The following is a 17376-nucleotide window of genomic DNA, read 5'->3' as shown; positions in this document are numbered from 1 at the left end:
TTGCCTTCTCACTTACCTCTGGGCCACGATAGGGCCTTCCGTTGACAATTTCAGGAGATGCGTAAAGTGGGCTGCCACAGAACGTCTGCAGAAACTTGTCTTTCTGATAGAGGTTGGAAAGACCAAAGTCTGCAATCTGCCAAAAAAAGGAATACTTTCAGTTTTATATATAATCTTTGGTGTTGTCACTGTCAGGTTATTTTGACCAGCAATATTGTGAACTAAAATGAGATGAAAATATCACGAGAAATCAATACTGCTTTTGTGTTTTCATAAGAACATAAAAATTGTCATACTGGGACAGACCTAAGGTCCATCAAGCCCAATATCCTGTTTCCAATAGTGGCCAATCCAGGTTACAAATACAGGTTACAAATACCTGGCAAGATCCCAAAACAGTACAATACATTTTCACAGTTCGAAAAAGGCATAGAGAAGGGGTAACCTCCCCGGAGCAACACATCAATCCTACACAAAAGCAAAGAGGGAGTAGACTGCATGGAGCAACATATTCAACTCAATACAAAGGTAAAGAGGGGGTATAACTCGGGTTCAATGTGGCTTACATTTGAAAATACAGCGAGACAGAATAATAGAATTCAGTAACATCATGGGAGCAAGTAGATGGATATGTCTGAAACATTTAACAAAGTTGAGATTACCATATATACCCAACTGGGCATTTAAAAGCCTGTCCTTTAATGAAGCTGAATGTTTGAATGCAGCAACACATGCAACCCTAAACATGCATGGAGCAACACCTATGACTCTATACAAAGGGAACGAGGGGATATAACCTACACAGAGCAACACGTACAACTCTATACAAAGACAAAGAGGGGTGTAACCTGCATGGAGCAACACATACAACTCTATACAAAGACAGAGGGGGTGTAACTTGCACAGAGCAACACATACACATACAAAGACAAAGAGGGGGTGTAACCTGCATGGAGCAACACATACAACTCTATACAAAGACAGAGGGGGTGTAACTTGCACAGAGCAACACATACACATACAAAGACAAAGAGGGGGTGTAACCTACACGGAGCAACACGTACAACTCTATACAAAGAGGGGGTGTAACCTGCACGAAGCAACACGTACAACTCTATACAAAGACAAAGAGGGGGTGTAACCTGTACGGAGCAACATGTACAACTCTATACAAAGGCAAAGAGGGCGTGTAACCTGCACAGAGCAACATGTACAATCCAGTGGCATAGACACAGAGGGCCTAGGCCACCCAATTTAGGTTCATGGCCCCCCAAGGTCTTCTGGTTTGGCTGGTGGGAGTCCCCAAGCCCTGCCATCAGAAGCTTTCCTGCGGTGATATTTGCCGCCACACTGCCTGCCCTGTTTCCCCCTCCCCCAGCAGCATGCTCATTTTTAGTATGCTCAATTTCATTAAAAACGAGCATGCGGCCAGGGTGGGAAAGCAGCGCAGGCAAGCGCGGTGGTGATTATCGTTGCGGCAAAGTTTCTGCTGGTGGGGCTTGGGGACCCCCACCAGCCCAGGTATGTGGGGTTATGGTGGGGGTCGAGAGCAGTTGGGAGGCAGGGCAATATGTGCCCCCAATTACTTTGGGCTCATGCCCCTCCAAAATCGAGGTCCGGCTATGCGTCTTGTACAATCCTCTACAAAGGCATATAGGGGGGTGTAAACTACACGGAGCAACACATATAACCCTATACAAAGGCAAAGAGAGAGTGTAATCTGCACTGAGCTATATGTACAACTCTATACAAAAGCATAATGGGGGTAACCTGCATGTTCTGCATAGCGCGGCAGGTACAACTGTAGCCACTGTACTGGGCAGAATAGATGGACAAGGCTGGTCATTATGTGCTGCAGCCAAAATTATAAAACCATTCTTAGTGGTACTGGACGCCTTGTTTTGCAGATTGGACAGGCTGCGAATGTCTTCATCTGCCATCACTTTCTATGTTACTATGCTTATGTTCAAGTCTGGCCCTTCCCACCCTTCCCCCAACATGAGTTCCTGTGCATGTTTTTATTGGGGGAGGGGGGAATATAACAGGGCATGAGCATGTGTTTTCAACATTGGCTTGGGTCTCTGAAAAGATAGGGCAAGAACGGCGGCAGCGAGTATACCGAAGAGGGATGGGCATGCTGGACACAGCATTGGAGGTAGGGAAAGTGAGAGGAGATGCTGAAGGGGTGGGTTAGATCGTGGAAAAGGGCTGCTAGCCACCTTTGGGGGAGGAGGGTAGGGAGGAGAATGAGGGATGCAGCCCACTTGGGGGAGAGGAGAGGGAGGAGACGGGGGATACTGGATTATGAGAGAATCAGGGAAGGAAAGGTAGGGCAAGAACAGCGGCAGTGGGGATATGGAAGAGGGATGGGGATGCTGGACACAGGAATGGGAGGAAGGGAAGGTGAGAGAAGATGCTGAAAAGGGGTAGTGTAGGTCATGGAAAAGGGGATGCTAGCCACCTGGGTGAGGAGGAAGACAGGGAGCAGAAAGAGAGATGCTGGACACCTGGGGGGAGGGTAGGGAGGGGATGCTGGACTGTAGAGGCTAGGGCTCTGAAACACCCTAGGATGGGTACACACAGTTGAAAGTTTACCTAGGGCAGTGGCTTCCAAACCTGTCCTGCGGGTGTCAGACACTCTTGGGCCAGCTCTGGTGACCAGTTACAAAATGATCTTCCTAGGCAATTTACAATTCAGATTTACTGCTAGTAACAGTAGACGAGAGAGCAGACACCAGTAAAACATCCTGTGAAAGATGGACTAATAACAGGTATGTGTGTGTGAAAGTTAATTGTGGATGGTTTTCCCTAGCCTCTAGAACCTAATTAACGTGGTTACTACTTGTTCTACTTGATTACGGGCTGTCATGAGCCAAGGCTGCTCCTTCATCTGTGTGAGAAGAGTCCTAAAGTGCTCTCGTAAGAACCCGGCTTTGTATTTATGGCATGCAGCAGACATTGAAACCTACATAATTGCACAGTCTGAAACCTTACTCCCAAGCGCTTGGATCATGTTTAAGTGACCTGAATTCCACTAGTCTTATCAAGGCACCGTTCCGGGGAAGTTGGACTTAAGCCCTCAGAAGTGCGCCTTGTCAATCAAGGAGAGGAATGGTGTTAAAAGTTAAGACTGCTCCATCACCTTTCCCCAGTAGTGCAGGCTGCTCTAAGGGTCAAGGCTCACACTGAACACCCGGCGTATTTTCCTTAATAAAATAATGCCGTGGAATGTAAGAGAATGTATTTGGAGGGGGGGAAAAATCCATTTGTTTTCACACAAGAAATTCATAGACTGGGCAGCCATGTTTTCATTTCAGCCATTCAGGAAAAGCGTATTTACATTAGGATCCCCTCCCATCCTGACAGACTGATGGTTATCAGCTTCACCCATTAAAGCTGTCATTCCCTCTGCAACAAGATTAATAGGCGTCAAGATTACTTTACATTTTGGGCTCTTAAATGAGAGCTGGAAGCTGCAGGTTTTTTTTTTTTAAGTTCCAAATTTGGAGGACCTGGAGAGAAGCCATAAAATTCAGATCCCAGTCCTCCTTAATGGGATCCTTTCTGTTTATTGCTAGTCAGGTCAGTATTTGGACTACGAATTCTACAAAGTTGATAATACCGTGGCTTGTTTAAATTTACGTAATAAAAAAAATCATGCAGCTAAGTAAATGGTTATTTAGAAGACAACGTGTTGGGTTAACATTTATTATTTTACTAGGAAAAAAATGCCCGTTTCTGAGCGCAATGAAACGGGCGCTAGCAAGGGGCCCCCTCCCTCCGAGCTACTTGCCTTGTTCGGGGTTCGCGTCGCTGTGTGTGGGGAGGGTTTTTTTTTTTTTGCTGCGCCTCCGTGGCCGTGCCTGTGGCGTTTCCGTTTCGGCCCTCGAGTGTCACAGCTCCGCCCTCGACGTCATAACGTTTTGACGCGAGGGCGGTGCAGACACTCCAGGGCACACCGGATATCTCGGGCGCCTCAACTTCCGTGGAGGCTTCAGAACGTTGGGGTTGCCTTTTATATAGAGAGATAATTAAATTTCTAACTTTGCTTTTCAGGACAAGAAAGGAGCAATTTACAATCTCACGAAGTGACATGTGGTACTTAAGACGGCTGTGGCGCTGAGGCCCGCTCAATTACATTTTAATTTAATCACGCATTTATAATCCACTTCGCCACCACAGTGGTTCAAGGTGGACAACAATCTTATCCTTGCATCATAAAATTATAAAGATTAAAAAAAAACAGAGAGGAAGTTTGCCAATGAAATATTAAATATCGGACGACGACAAATAGGCATCACCAATTAATCATTTGCAACCTTCGGAAAGTGCTATGCCAATGAAAAGCACGGACCCAGAACTGATAATCATTTATTCCTTTGGTAATAGTTCTTAAATAACTCTCCCCCTAATATTCAAAACTATTAGCGTATCGGCACCTAACTGTTACTGTTTAGGGTTTCTGCCAGGTACCTGAGACGTGGACTGGCCACTTTTGGCAGCAAGATACTGGGCTAGATGGACCATAGGTCTGACCCAGTATGGCTGTTCTTATGTTCTCATGGTTATCTCCGCGGAATACTGCCAGTTAGCACCTAACCAGATAATCAGCCATATCGTATTACCTGGTTAGGTGCCAATATTCAGTGCCTAACCAGATACGTTTAGTGGTCAAATAGGACCGAATAAATACCTGTCCTACCTTTAACCACTAAAAAGCTAACCACTGAATATCAGCATAGCTGGTTAACTTTTTAGCGGTTAAAACCCCCCTGGATATTCAATGCCAGTCACCAGAAATGGCCTGGCATTGAATATCCGGGAATATCCTCAGTAGTCTCCCTAGTGGCATAGCTACATGGGGTCACAGGAGCCTGGGCCCCCAAAATTTCCTTTGGGCCCCTGGTTTTCCTGGTGGGGGTCCCCAACCACCACCAGCTGAAGCCTTCGTCCAGCACCGGTCTCCGGCATCACTGCTTTGCCTGCCCTGCTCTCTCTTCTCCTCACGTCCAGCAAAATGTGCCCCCCACCTCGGGCTCTGGCACCCTCCCACCATGAGGTCTGGCTACGCCCCTGAGTCTCCCCTTCCCAATTTCCCCATCCTGACACTAGCAGTTTCCCTCTCTCTCTTTCTCAATCCCCATCATTCCTAGCTTTTTTTCCTACCTTCTCTCAACCCACCACCCTGTCTCCAGAACTTTCCCACCCTTTCTTCCTCAACCCCCTTCCCCAATAGTCTCCTCCCTCCAAATCCTCCCACCCTGTTACTAGCAGTTTCCCCGTCTCTCCTCCTCAGCCCTCATCATTCCTACTAATTTCCCACCCGCTTTCAATCCACCACCTTGTACCTATCGATCTGCTATTCTTTCTTTCTCAATCCCTTCTCCCTCGCCAGCAAAAGTGCTGTCCACCGGCGGCTAAACATCAGGCCCCATGCTTTCCATAGACGACAAAACTGCATACAATTTGTTTCTGTGCCTAATATTAAAGGAAGTATCCAGCATTCTGGTCCAATACCTTCCAGTGACCTTCTTTTCCAAACTAGTCAAAACTGAAAAATGCTGGGGACAGGAACAGTTTTGGAATGGTTATGTTTTTAAGATGATTTATGTTTTGCTTTTTGCTGCTGTTTGTTTTTTATTTTTAATTTTAGATTTGTATTTTACTGTTTTGTATTTCATTGTTTAGCACATGGAGCAGTTCTCTGGAAATGTGATACATGCATGTGAATGAATGAATAATGCATGGCCTTTGGAAACATTCTCAAACAAGTTCCAGACCATCACTTCGGGATGCTCAAAAACTGTGCCCACAAGCAGAATGTTTTCCCTGACAGGAGTTTTTGCTAACTGGAATCCATTTGTTGTAGATGTCTAGAAACTGACACCCTACCCCTGGAATCTGCACAGAAAAGCGTTTTAAATGATTTATCACAGATTGAGAAATTTTCCAAAAGGCAAGGAATAAGAGTGTCATGCTAAATTAGCAATCATTATATTTAAAACCTTACACATCTTCTTCCCAGAAAGATCCTGGCCAGTGTTTCTGACTTTCCAGGAATTTTGGACCTGACAATATTTGAGATTACATTTTTTGGAAATTTAGAGGCGTACATTATGTTTTAATCTAGACGATGTATGTTTACCTTGGATCTAGCAGCTAGCCCCAAAACACAGGGGCCACCAAATCAAGGATGAGATGGCAAATGACCTGAAAGAAGGACCAGCTGCAGAGAGCCCTTTCTACCCCCCTCCCTAGCAGTCTTCCCTTTTCTCAATCCACCCCACCGCCACCATTACTAACAATTTCCCTCTCTTTCTCAACCCCCCCGTTGTTCCTGGATATTTCCATCGTTCCTCTCTCAATCCACTCCAGCACTCTTCTACCCTTTCTCAACCCCCCCAATCCCCCCCCCCCCCATCCTGACACTAGCAGTTTCCCTCTCTCTCTTCCTCAATCCCCATCATTCCTAGCTATTTTCTACCTTCTCTCAACCCACCACCCTGTCTCCAGAACTTTCCCACCCTTTCTTCCTCAACCCCCTTCCCCAGTAGTCTCCTCCCTCCAAATCCTCCCACCCGCAGTTTCCTTCTCTCTCCTCCTCAACTCTCATCATTCTACTAATTTCTCACCCTCTTTTAATCCACCACCTTGGACCTATCAATCTCCTATTCTTTCTTTCTCAATCCCTTCTCCCTCCCCTGTAGTCTCCCTCTCAGATACCCCACTTACCCCCTTCTTTGCTGCCCTCTCTCTCTCTCCAGTGCAGTGCTCTCTCTTTCTGAGCTCCCTCACCAATAGATGGCAGGTCTCTTCCTCTGACCCAAGGACTGGACTACTTGTCTTTAGCTCATGAAGGCTGCTGACTTCCTCGTCAGCCCATGCAGATGTCAGCGCAGCTGCCTCCTCCTCCTCCTCCTATTGGTTTGTGAAGGCCTCCGATGCTGTCTTGTCCTCCTCTCAGTGGCATACCTGGGTCCTAGGCAGGACCACTTAATTTCTAGTCACCGTGGCAACCTGGTGTCTGAAGTTTATTGAACTCCGATTTATCCCTCTTGCCCACATGTCTACATGCACAAGGACCAAAGATATTTCCTGTTAGGTTAACCAGCTAGCTGTACTTTTTTTTTTTTTTTTAAACTGACAGGCTGCTCCAGTCCCTGTCTTCCTCCACAATGTGAAGAAACTTGCCTTTCTAAGATATTTTCCAAAGAACACATGTTAAGCAGCAGTAAAATATGGCTGCAGTGACACATACCCGGAAAGATCAGAGTGTGCTTGCAGTATGCCAGGTGACCGTAAAGTATGAAAGCAGCAGAACTGTCTGAACAGGCATAAGTGATTCAGCAGTGATACGGGCCGAAGTGATCCAATGAAAGATATATTCTCATAGTGACCTACGCTTGGCTGGTATGAAACATACTTTCAGGGAAATATAACAGACAAGTGCAGTGCGCCAGGGGTGACGTGTGCCCAGCAGGCACTGTGTTATTTATTTATTTCTTACATTTGTATCCCACATTTTCCCACCTATTTGCAGGCTCAATGTGGCTTACATTGTACCGTAGAGGCTTTCGCCAACTCCGGTAGAGAAACAAATACAAAGAGTTATTGTGGTCGAATAAGGTTCATATGGTATAAACATAATGGGGAGTCGGAAGAGAGGATTTATGCAGAGCTGCTTACGAGCTTTGGTTTCGTTGTGTTGCAAGGTTTAGGCATTCAAGTTGGGTCGATAGGGTACGCCTTTTTGAACAGGTTGGTTTTTAGTGATTTCCGGAAGTTTAGGTGGCCGTGCTTTTGGTAGTGCGTTCCACAATTGTGTGCTTACATAGGAGAAGCTGGATGCATATGTTGATTTGTATTTGAGTCCTTTGCAGCTTGGGTAATGGAGATTTAGGTATGTTCGTGTTGATCCGATTGTGTTTCTTGTTGGTAGGTCAATGAGGTCTGTCATGTAACCCGGGGCGACGCCGTGGATGATTTTATGGACTAAGGTGCAGATTTTGAAAGCAATGCGTTCTTTGATTGGTAACCAGTGTAGTTTCAGTCCAAACTTAAAGCCCACCTCTTTACCACTGCTTTTGACTCCTAACCACTACTCACTTGCCCTGTCCTTTAACCTCACCTATTTATTCCCTTCTCCTTAATTGTTCTGTCTGTTTACCTGTCTTATCTAGATTGTAAGCTCTTTGAGCAGGGACTGCCTTTTTTGTGTATGGTGTACAGCACTGCGTATGCCTTGTAGCGCCATAGAAATGTTAAATAGTAGTAGTAGTTTCTCTCGGAGGGGTTTGGCGCTTTTGAATCGCGTTTTTCCTAATATAAGCCTTGCTGCTGTGTTTTGCTGTAGTCTGTATGGCTTAGTACCATTGATTGTATCAAGTTGCGAAATGTTTCCCTTGGGAAGAATGGTTTCACGTGTCTGAGTTTCCACATTGAGTGGATAATTTTCTTAGTTGTAGAGTTGACTTGGCTCTCAAGTGTGAGGTTACATTCGATAGTTATATTGCAATAACACATACTTGTTAGGTACAGCATGTGACTTCCGTGATCTATACCATACTTCTAGGGAGATTCTGTGTATACTTATTTTTGGGCTCAATATTCAGTGTTTTGCTAATCGATGCTGGTGTTAAACCCAGAAATTCAATGCTGAGCTAAGCCCAGGGACCGGCACTGAATTTCCAGGTTTGCAGAGGTAGCCAGTTGTGCGATATTCAGTGCTTAACCAGCCGTGGGTTACCGCATATAGGGGTCCTTTTACTAAGGTGCACCGAAAAATGGCCTGTGCTGTTATAGGTGCGTGTATTGCACATGTGCAGGTCCGTTTTTCAGCGCACCTGCAAAAAAGACCTTTTAGGGGGGGGAGGGGGGAAATGGACGTGTGGCAAAATAAAAATGGGCGAGCGTCCATTTTGGATCTGAGACCTTACCGTCACCCATCGACTTAGCGGTAAGGTCTTCAGCGTTAACCGGGCAGTAATTGTCAGCGCGCGTACACTGACAATTACCACCTGGTTAGCGCCACACAGTAGAAAATAAAAACTATTTTCTGCCGCATGTATCGGACGCACGTAAAAGATGGAATTACCACCTGGGGCACGTGGTAGCCGGGCAGTAGTTCTAAATTGACATTTATGTGGTCCTGTTTATACGTTTAACCTAGCTGGCTAAGTCCTCAACAGGGGTGTAGCTACGTGGGGCCACGGGGGCATAGGCCCCCACAGATTACGCCCTGGCCCCCTCTACATTTGACCGCCCCCGGTACCTTGTTTGCTGGCGGGGGTCCCCAATTCCCGCCAGCCGAAGAGTCTTCTTCAGCATCGGTCGACTCCGGTGCCTTTGTGGTGTGATCATTTGTTTCTGACGCCTTACGTCCTGCACGGGGCTACATGCACGGTGCAGGAAGTAAGGCGTCAGAAACAGATGATCACACCACGAAAGCGCCAGAGTCAACCGGCGCTGAAGAAGACTCTTCGGCTGGCGGGAATTGGGGACCCCCGCCAGCAAACAAGGTACCTGATACGGCACTAGGGCAGGGCAGGGGGCGGGCAGGGGGCGGGCAGGGGGTGGGCGGGTGGCGGTTGCGGCGGTGGGGGGGTTGCGGTCCAAAGTGGCGGGGGGGGGGGGGTTGGCGGTAGCGGGGGGAGGCGGCTAAACAGTGCCCTCCCACCTCGGGCTCTGGCCCCCCCTCCCGCCGAGGTCTGGCTATGCCCCTGGTACTCTATATCGATACTTAACACCCCCAGTTTTCAGTTTAATGCTAATCGGTTATTTTCAGAGGCACAGAGCAGTTACGTGCTGCTGAAAATGACCAGTCAGCCCCAAACAGGTGATTTAAGTGTTCAGGAGCCTTTCTTGGCCAGTTAAATCACTTTGAATATCTTCCCCTTTGTGCCCCTGTCCAGAAGAGCTTACAGTCTATGTTGGTGCCCAAAGATCAAAACTTGCCAAGGGTCACAAAGGGGCCCTTTTATTAGTGTGGTAAATTCTGGGTTTAATACGTTTTAACGCAGGACGACCACACAGGCTGAGCCCAGATTTAGTGCGGCACTTATGGAGGGGGGGGGGGGTTAAAAATATTTTATGGCAGGTTGTATGCTAATGTTTTCACTAGCGTGGAGCACCCGCTTAGAATTAACATAACAACATTTCCTTCTACTAGGTGCCTCCAGGACCAGGTTTGGGAACCACTGAGTTAGGGGGGGGGGGGGGGGGGGTACATGAGATGGGGGAGGGGTGAATGGAGAATGTGTGCACTGAAGAAGAGGAATGTTGGGGTTTGACAGTGGGGGGAATGCTCCCTTATAGTTAGGACTTCTGTTTTGGGAGGATTTTAATTTGCTAATCCTCAGCACCCCAGAGGAGCTACAAGCAGCACCGACTTCTTTCAACTGTTGCCATTTGTAAAAACAACCACTGCTGTTTTTCCTAAAGTACTGACAGCTGCAGGACATTAGAGCCGCCTACAACTTTGCTTTTCTCTTGGGTTCTGTAGATTGCTCCAGTAAAAATCTCATAAACCAGCAGCCCTGACTATGGTGTGCTCTTACAGTAATCCAAGGAACATTCTGCATTTTTGAAAAAATCATTTTCTTTTGTATTACAATTGAAATGATTACTGAGAGACCATGATTGCATTGAATTATTTGGCAAACTACACCAAATGTTGCAAACTTGTGCAGAAATCCCCCAAGAGTAGCAGGCAGGCACAACAGACACCAAATTGACATATACCAGGTAGACCAGTGACTGCCCAACTGGGTCAATGGAACCCCAAGGGTTCTGCAAGTCAGTAGCATGCTTCATCGGCATGAGCATGTGCAGAAGTGCTGATGTCGGCAGCTGAAGTACGCAACCTGCTTCCTCGCTGCTCAGGCTGCGTACCTCTCTCTGGCTAAACTAAAGCAAAAGGTAAACCCCTCCAAAGGAGCACAAGCAGGGCTGCCAGGTTTAAATACATTTTCCGACCCCAAATCAGTTGAAAACCCGCCCAAAACCGCACACCCCGCCCCTGCCGTCATCAACCCCGCCCCCGCCGTCATCAGCTCCGCCCCCGCTGTCACCAACCACGCCCCCCGATGCCACCAACTCCGCCCACATCACCGACGTTGTTAACATATCGTTAACACGTCGCTGACACGTCGTTAACCACGCCCCCGCGGGGTGAGAAGACCCGCAGCCGGCGAAGAAAAAACAACCCGCCCAACGAAATCAAAAACCGCCCAAAAAACCGCGACCCACAGTGGGCAAAAATTTCCCGCTGCGGGTCGCGGAAAGCCGCCCAATTGGGCGGGAAAACCGCCCATCTGGCAACTTTGAGCACAAGGTAATCAGGGGGAGGGGGAAGATGCTGCATCAAGGGTGCGTGTGGGGGGAAGGGGATGAGAGAGAAGGGGAGTTGCCAAATCGAGGGTAAGGGGTGGGAGGGAGCAAAGAGAGAGGCACTGGAGCCAGGGGTGGGGGGAGGAGACAGAGACCTGTGATACTGGACTAAAGGGGAGGGGCAGGAGGGGTGGTAGAGGGGAAGTGGAGCAGAAGCTGGATAAGACTCGGGAGGGGGGGAAGCTCGGTGTCTGAAAAAATATTTTAGGAGTTCTGCCATAGCAAAAGTTTGGGAATCACAGAGGTAGACAAAAGAAATATCCACCAGGCAGGAATGTGTGTGTACGCTGACATATACTCAAGAGTTGTGGTGGGCCACGGTGGGGTAAAGGTTAACAGGTCAGGTAGAGGACATGGGGGTCAAGCCCCAGTAATGGTGTAGACAATGGGAATTTGTGTGTTCGTCCCCACAGGATGGTTGAAAACCAGTGAGAAAAAAAAGTCTTGTGCTGGTCAAACTGGAAAGGCCATTTTGCTCTTTGTCTGCTGTCACTTGCTACAATGTAAATACAAAGAGGACAGGCAGACATGCGTCAAGCAGGGATTAAGGGTCTTTTAGCTTCTGCAGTTAGATTTTATTTTTTTATCAAGGGTGTTTAAAAAGAAAATGCACATTCAGACTTAAAACAATGACTCCCTTCACAAAACAACATCCCCAAAGCTAAAGAATTCAGTGAAGGGAAACTCACGACACTGCAGGATTTGTCCAGCTCTGACATACCAAGACAATGATTTCAGTCTACTAATTACTCCAGCTAAAGGGGTTGCAGTGGCCTGCAGCAATCTGACTCAGTGAATGGTCTGACCTTCAAGAGTTCAGCTACAGCATGTAAGAATCCTTGGTATGCATGTGATTATCCTGCATCCCACTGCTGCCCCTTCCTCCCCCCTCCCCCCTTTTTACTACAGAAAAATTCCAAATATGCCTTTTTTTTTCTGGAAAGGAATTTTGATTAGAAATGAAAGGACTTTGGGGTTTATAGCGCATGCGGTCAATGGATCAAGAAAGGTCGACCTTACACATATGAAAAACCTAATGCCCGGATGTGATGGGGATTTTTGAAAATGTTAGTGCTTCTTCCCTTTTTAGGTTTTAAAAAATACTGGCACATTGATTCTAACTTGTTCCATTCCTCTGGGTAGTTCTGGTCCAGTCCAGCTTTTGCTGTGTACGTGTGTGTATGTGTGTACATATATTTATTTTTGTTACATTTGTACCCTGCGCTTTCCCACTCATGGCAGGCTCAATGTGGCTTACATATTGTATACAGGTACTTATTTGTACATGGGGCAATGGAGGGTTAACTGACTTGCCCAGAGTCACAAGGAGCTGCCTGTGCCTGAAATGGGAATTGAACTCAGTTCCTCAGTTCCCCAGGACCAAAGTCCTCCACCCTAACCATTAGGCCACTCCTCCACTGTTGCTACTATTTGAGATTCTACATGGAATGTTGCTATTCCATTCCATGTAGAAGTCGGCCCTTGCAGATCACCAATGTGGCCACGCAGGCTTCTGCTTCTGTGAGTCTGATGTCCTGCACGTACGTGCAGGACGTCAGACTCACAGAAACAGAAGCCTCAGCCTTCTACATGGAATGTTGCTAGTGGAATAGCAACATTCCATGCAGAATCTCCAATAGTAGCAACATTCCATGTAGAATCTCCAATAGTATCTATTTTATTTTTGTTACATTTGTACCCTGCGCTTTCCCACTCATGGCAGGCTCAATGTGGCTTACATGGGGCAATGGAGAGTTAAGTGACTTTCCTCAGGACCAAAGTCCACCACCCTAACCACTAGGCCACTCCTCCTCTGTTGCTACTATTTGAGATTCTACATGGAATGTTGCTATTCCACTAGCAACATTCCATGTAGAAGTCGGCCCTTGCAGATCACCAATATGGCCGCGCAGGCTTCTGCTTCTGTGAGTCTGACGTCCTGCACGTACGTGCAGGACGTCAGACTCACAGAAACAGAAGCCTGCGCAGCCTTCTACATGGAATGTTGCTAGTGGAATAGCAACATTCCATGTAGAATCTCCAATAGTAGCAACATTCCATGTAGAATCTCCAATAGTATCTATTTTATTTTTGTTACATTTGTACCCCACGCTTTCCCACTCATGGCAGGCTCAATGCGACTTACATGGGGCAATGGAGGGTTAAGTGACTTGCCCAGAGTCACAAGGAGCTGCCTGGGCCTGAAGTGGGAATCGAACTCAGTTCCTCAGTTCCCCAGGACCAAAGTCCACCACCCTAACCACTAGGCCACTCCTCCACTGTTGCTACTATTTGAGATTCTACATGGAATGTTGCTATTCCACTAGTGTAGAAGTCGGCCCTTGCAGATCACCAATGTGGCTGTGCAGGCCTCTACATGGAATGTTGCTAGTGGAATAGCAACATTCCGTGTAGAATTTCCAATAGTAGCAACATTCCATGTAGAATCTCCAATAGTATCTATTTTATTTTTGTTACATTTGTACCCTGCGCTTTCCCACTCATGGCAGGCTCAATGCGGCTTACATGGGGCAATGGATGGTTAAGTGACTTGCCCAGAGTCACAAGGAGCTGCCTGTGCCTGAAGTGGGAATCCAACTCAGTTCCTCAGTTCCCCAGGACCAAAGTCCACCACCCTAACCACTAGGCCACTCCTCCACTCCACCATATGCATGCACTTCAGTCTATATGTGAAGCTTGCAGTCCCTTAATAAAATTGTAGGACTGAAGGTCCTCAAAATGTCCTGTAGTGTACAAATGCAAAAGTCAGCACTGAGTCAATATTCTAATACTAGTCGTTAAGCCCGTAACAACGGGCTATTTTTTTTTCCTATGGCCTCCTCCCATCCACCAACCCTGCTCTCTCCCCTGCCCTCCCCTCATGTCCAGCAACCCTCCTCTCCCCCCTCCCAAGCACTTATACAGTGGCATTTTGATTAGCACCTCTTTTTTTTCTGCTGATTTTGCATATCCCCAGGCAGTCAAGTATCTTCTGGCCTTGGCCACTACCTTGTCACATTGTTTTTTGCCACCTTGAGATCTTCAGGAGCCTTGACTTTTACCCACGAGAAGGTTGAGCAGTTTACAGAGTTAGAGGCAGATGCACTAAAGCTTAATGAGCCTTTAATGACCCTACAACGAGGAAAATTTGATCCGTTGCATGCATCAAAGGGCTTTTACCGAGGAAGCCAGCAGCTAACGAAAACGGAATGGAGATCAGCAATTAGTGTGAAAACCCCATTGAAACGAGATGCACTAACCTTTTCCGATTGCCTTTACGCAGGAAAAAGGCAGGAAATTTAACGAGAGGTCTGGACCTCTCGTTAGGACAGCTCTGTGCCAGGAAAAATAGTAAAGTGAAAAAACAAACAAACTGTGAGCCAATCCCAGCGCATTAGCAGAGCTAATAGCGCTGTGATTGGTCAAAAGGAAACTGAAAGGCACAATCCATAAACAGAAGCCTCTACAAGCCCCAAGGAGTTCAAAAATAGTCTGATGTGCCTTGGATTGATTCCTAAGCAGCAACTGGGGAGTGGAGGAGTGACCTAGTGGATTGAATAAATAAAACACACTGAACCACCTGAGAATGCTTTCGACCCTGTTTTCGCACAGCCCCGGCCCCCCTCCCTTCCTCACTACTCTGTCTCCCCTCAGCTCCGCCTCCCGACAGCCTCCGCCCTGTGCCCCGCCCCCTCTTGGGGTCGTCGCCGCCATTCCCCTCCTCCATCGGGCCCCCCTCCCTCTTACCGGGCCCGTGCAGCGCCTCTCTCCTCTGTCCGAAGGCGCTGCACGGGCAAGAAGAAAGCTGATGCCTGCCTTGGCCCCGCTTCGGTCGCGCGTCTCTCTCCTCCTGGGCCCGCCCCTGTCTGACGTCGGTAACCTACGTAGGTTACCGACATCAGACAGGGGCGGGCCCAGGAGGAGAGAGACGCGCGACCGAAGCTGGGCCAAGGCAGGCATCAGCTTTCTTCTTGCCCGTGCAGCGCCTTCGGACAGAGGAGAGAGGCGCTGCACGGGCCCGGTAAGAGGGAGGGGGGCCCGATGGAGGAGGGGAATGGCGGCGACGACCCCAAGAGGGGGCGGGGCACAGGGCGGAGGATGTCGGGAGGCGGAGCTGAGGGGAGACAGAGTAGTGAGGAAGGGAGGGGGCCGGGGCTGCTAAAGGTATGTTTGCTTTTTAATTTAGAATGCAGGGGGAAGTGGGGGAGGGGGGAAGGGCGACCTCGGGCGGGGGGGGGGGGGGGCAAGGACGGCCATACAGGACGCTCCTGATGGGCGCCTTTGCCCCCCCCCAACCCTTTTTTATTTTTGTTTTGATTTGGGAGCCATGTGCTTGTGTTTTGACTGTTTGTGGCATGCGCAGAGCAGCTAACATAACGCTTGGCTGCTCTGCGCATGATTTGGGGGACGATTACCGATGTGTATTGTGATTCTTTGATACATTGTACGTTTCAATACCGATCTCAGCATGTGTGACTTTTTTTTTTTGGTGCACTCTTCGTTTTTTTAAAATCGTTAGGGACTTTAACGATTTAGATTTTTTTACGTTTGGTTGCTGCATCTGCCTCTAAATGTCTTTTCAGAGATTGTTGATTTATGTTGAGACAAACTTTGAGTATCTGACAGTATTGATGTCCAGTTATGTGTTCTTCAGTATTGTTCTGCAAATGGTGCTGTTGGGATCATCATGATTGTTTAAGTTTAATTATTAGTCGTCAAAAGCTAGGGGAGAGGGAGGAGCAGGAGTGAAAAACAGCGTCTTCTTGACCATCGATGGAAACGAAGTCTTGAGAAGCCGGAGGAGCGCGTGCGCGCCGGAGTTCAAGCTGGAGGGGCGGAGGAGTGTGGCGAGCGAGCTGGTGCATGGATGCGGGCGGCGGGAGAGCACGCCATCGCTCAGACGCAAGTACGGGACCTCACGCGTTCGTTAAATCGGTCCGTATTCGGTAATCACCGCCGGTTAATAATAGTGTGTGAGAGCGATAGCGGAGGTCTAGGGAACATTTGGGTCACGGCGTTACTTTTCTTACAGAATGGAAAATCTGCCCACCGCCATTATTGCCTGCAACCTGGAGGAAGGTGTCTTCTCGGGAGGCGTGTGCAGGGTGAGTCCGGGGCAGATGGCCAGGGACTGCTGCCAAGGGCCACAGTTTACAGCAACAGATGGAAGGCAGGAGTGTCCTCAGAGCTGTGGTTTGGTTAATTGATTGGGATATTGTATGTAAATGTGTGACCAGGATTTTCATCCTTTTGCGGATTTCTAATTCTGTGTGTGTTTCCCTCAGTTCCGCCCCCTCCTTCCCTCCCTGCTCCCTCCTCCTCCGATTTCCATGCCCATGGAGGCGGGGCTTGGACTCCTACACTCTCAGTGTTCGGACTCTACTGCGCATTTGCAGGTGAGTCAGTCACTTGCCATTTATATGTTTGATGTGTTATTGTAAAGAGTTAGGGAAATCCTCATAACAGTTACAGAAGTACCATCAGAGCAACAACGTAGACAGAAAACAGATTTTGGGGAAGCCTAAGAGGAAAATGGGTAGGAACTAAATGTGCTCTCCAACCCCTGCTCTGGCCCCCCCCTCGAGGTGCTCCCTCCTAGACTCAAGATTTAAAAGAAATTATAATTACCTGATCTGGCAGGGATCCCCCAAAGCTCCCCCTTGTTGAAGATCTCCCTGAAGGCGCCAAAAACTCCTGTGTTCAGCTCGGTAGTCGTCAGCTGCTTCTTAAGCTGCCGACACCAGCATCCCTGTGCGTACTCAGTTTCTGCGCATGCACGAAAACTGAGTATGTGCAGAGTACCAGCTTTGGCAGGAGCAGCTGCCAACAGCCGAGCTGAACACAGGTGTTTCTGACGCCTTCGGGAAGATCTTCAGCTGGCGGGGGCTTGGGGATCCCTGCCAGTTACTTCAGCAGGGGCGCCGAGAGGGGGAACGAGGGGGGGGGGGGGTGGCAAAATTCCCCAGGCCCGACCTTCAAGGGGGAGGG

At 48.2% G+C, this 17376-nt stretch overlaps 1 protein-coding gene across 1 annotated transcript in view; it reads right to left on the bottom strand.

Moving 5' to 3' along the window:
• LOC115477792 (NUAK family SNF1-like kinase 1) overlaps positions 1 to 17376 on the bottom strand; it is a 51465-nt gene that overhangs the window by 12644 nt on the left and 21445 nt on the right. The window contains 1 exon segment of the mRNA XM_030214875.1: positions 17 to 136. Within this exon segment, the coding sequence (XP_030070735.1) occupies positions 17 to 136 (120 nt within the window).

The sequence above is a fragment of the Microcaecilia unicolor genome, chromosome 9, assembly GCF_901765095.1.
Source record: "Microcaecilia unicolor chromosome 9, aMicUni1.1, whole genome shotgun sequence".
NCBI lineage: Eukaryota > Metazoa > Chordata > Amphibia > Gymnophiona > Siphonopidae > Microcaecilia > Microcaecilia unicolor.
This window is presented reverse-complemented; position numbering and strand designations above follow the sequence as displayed.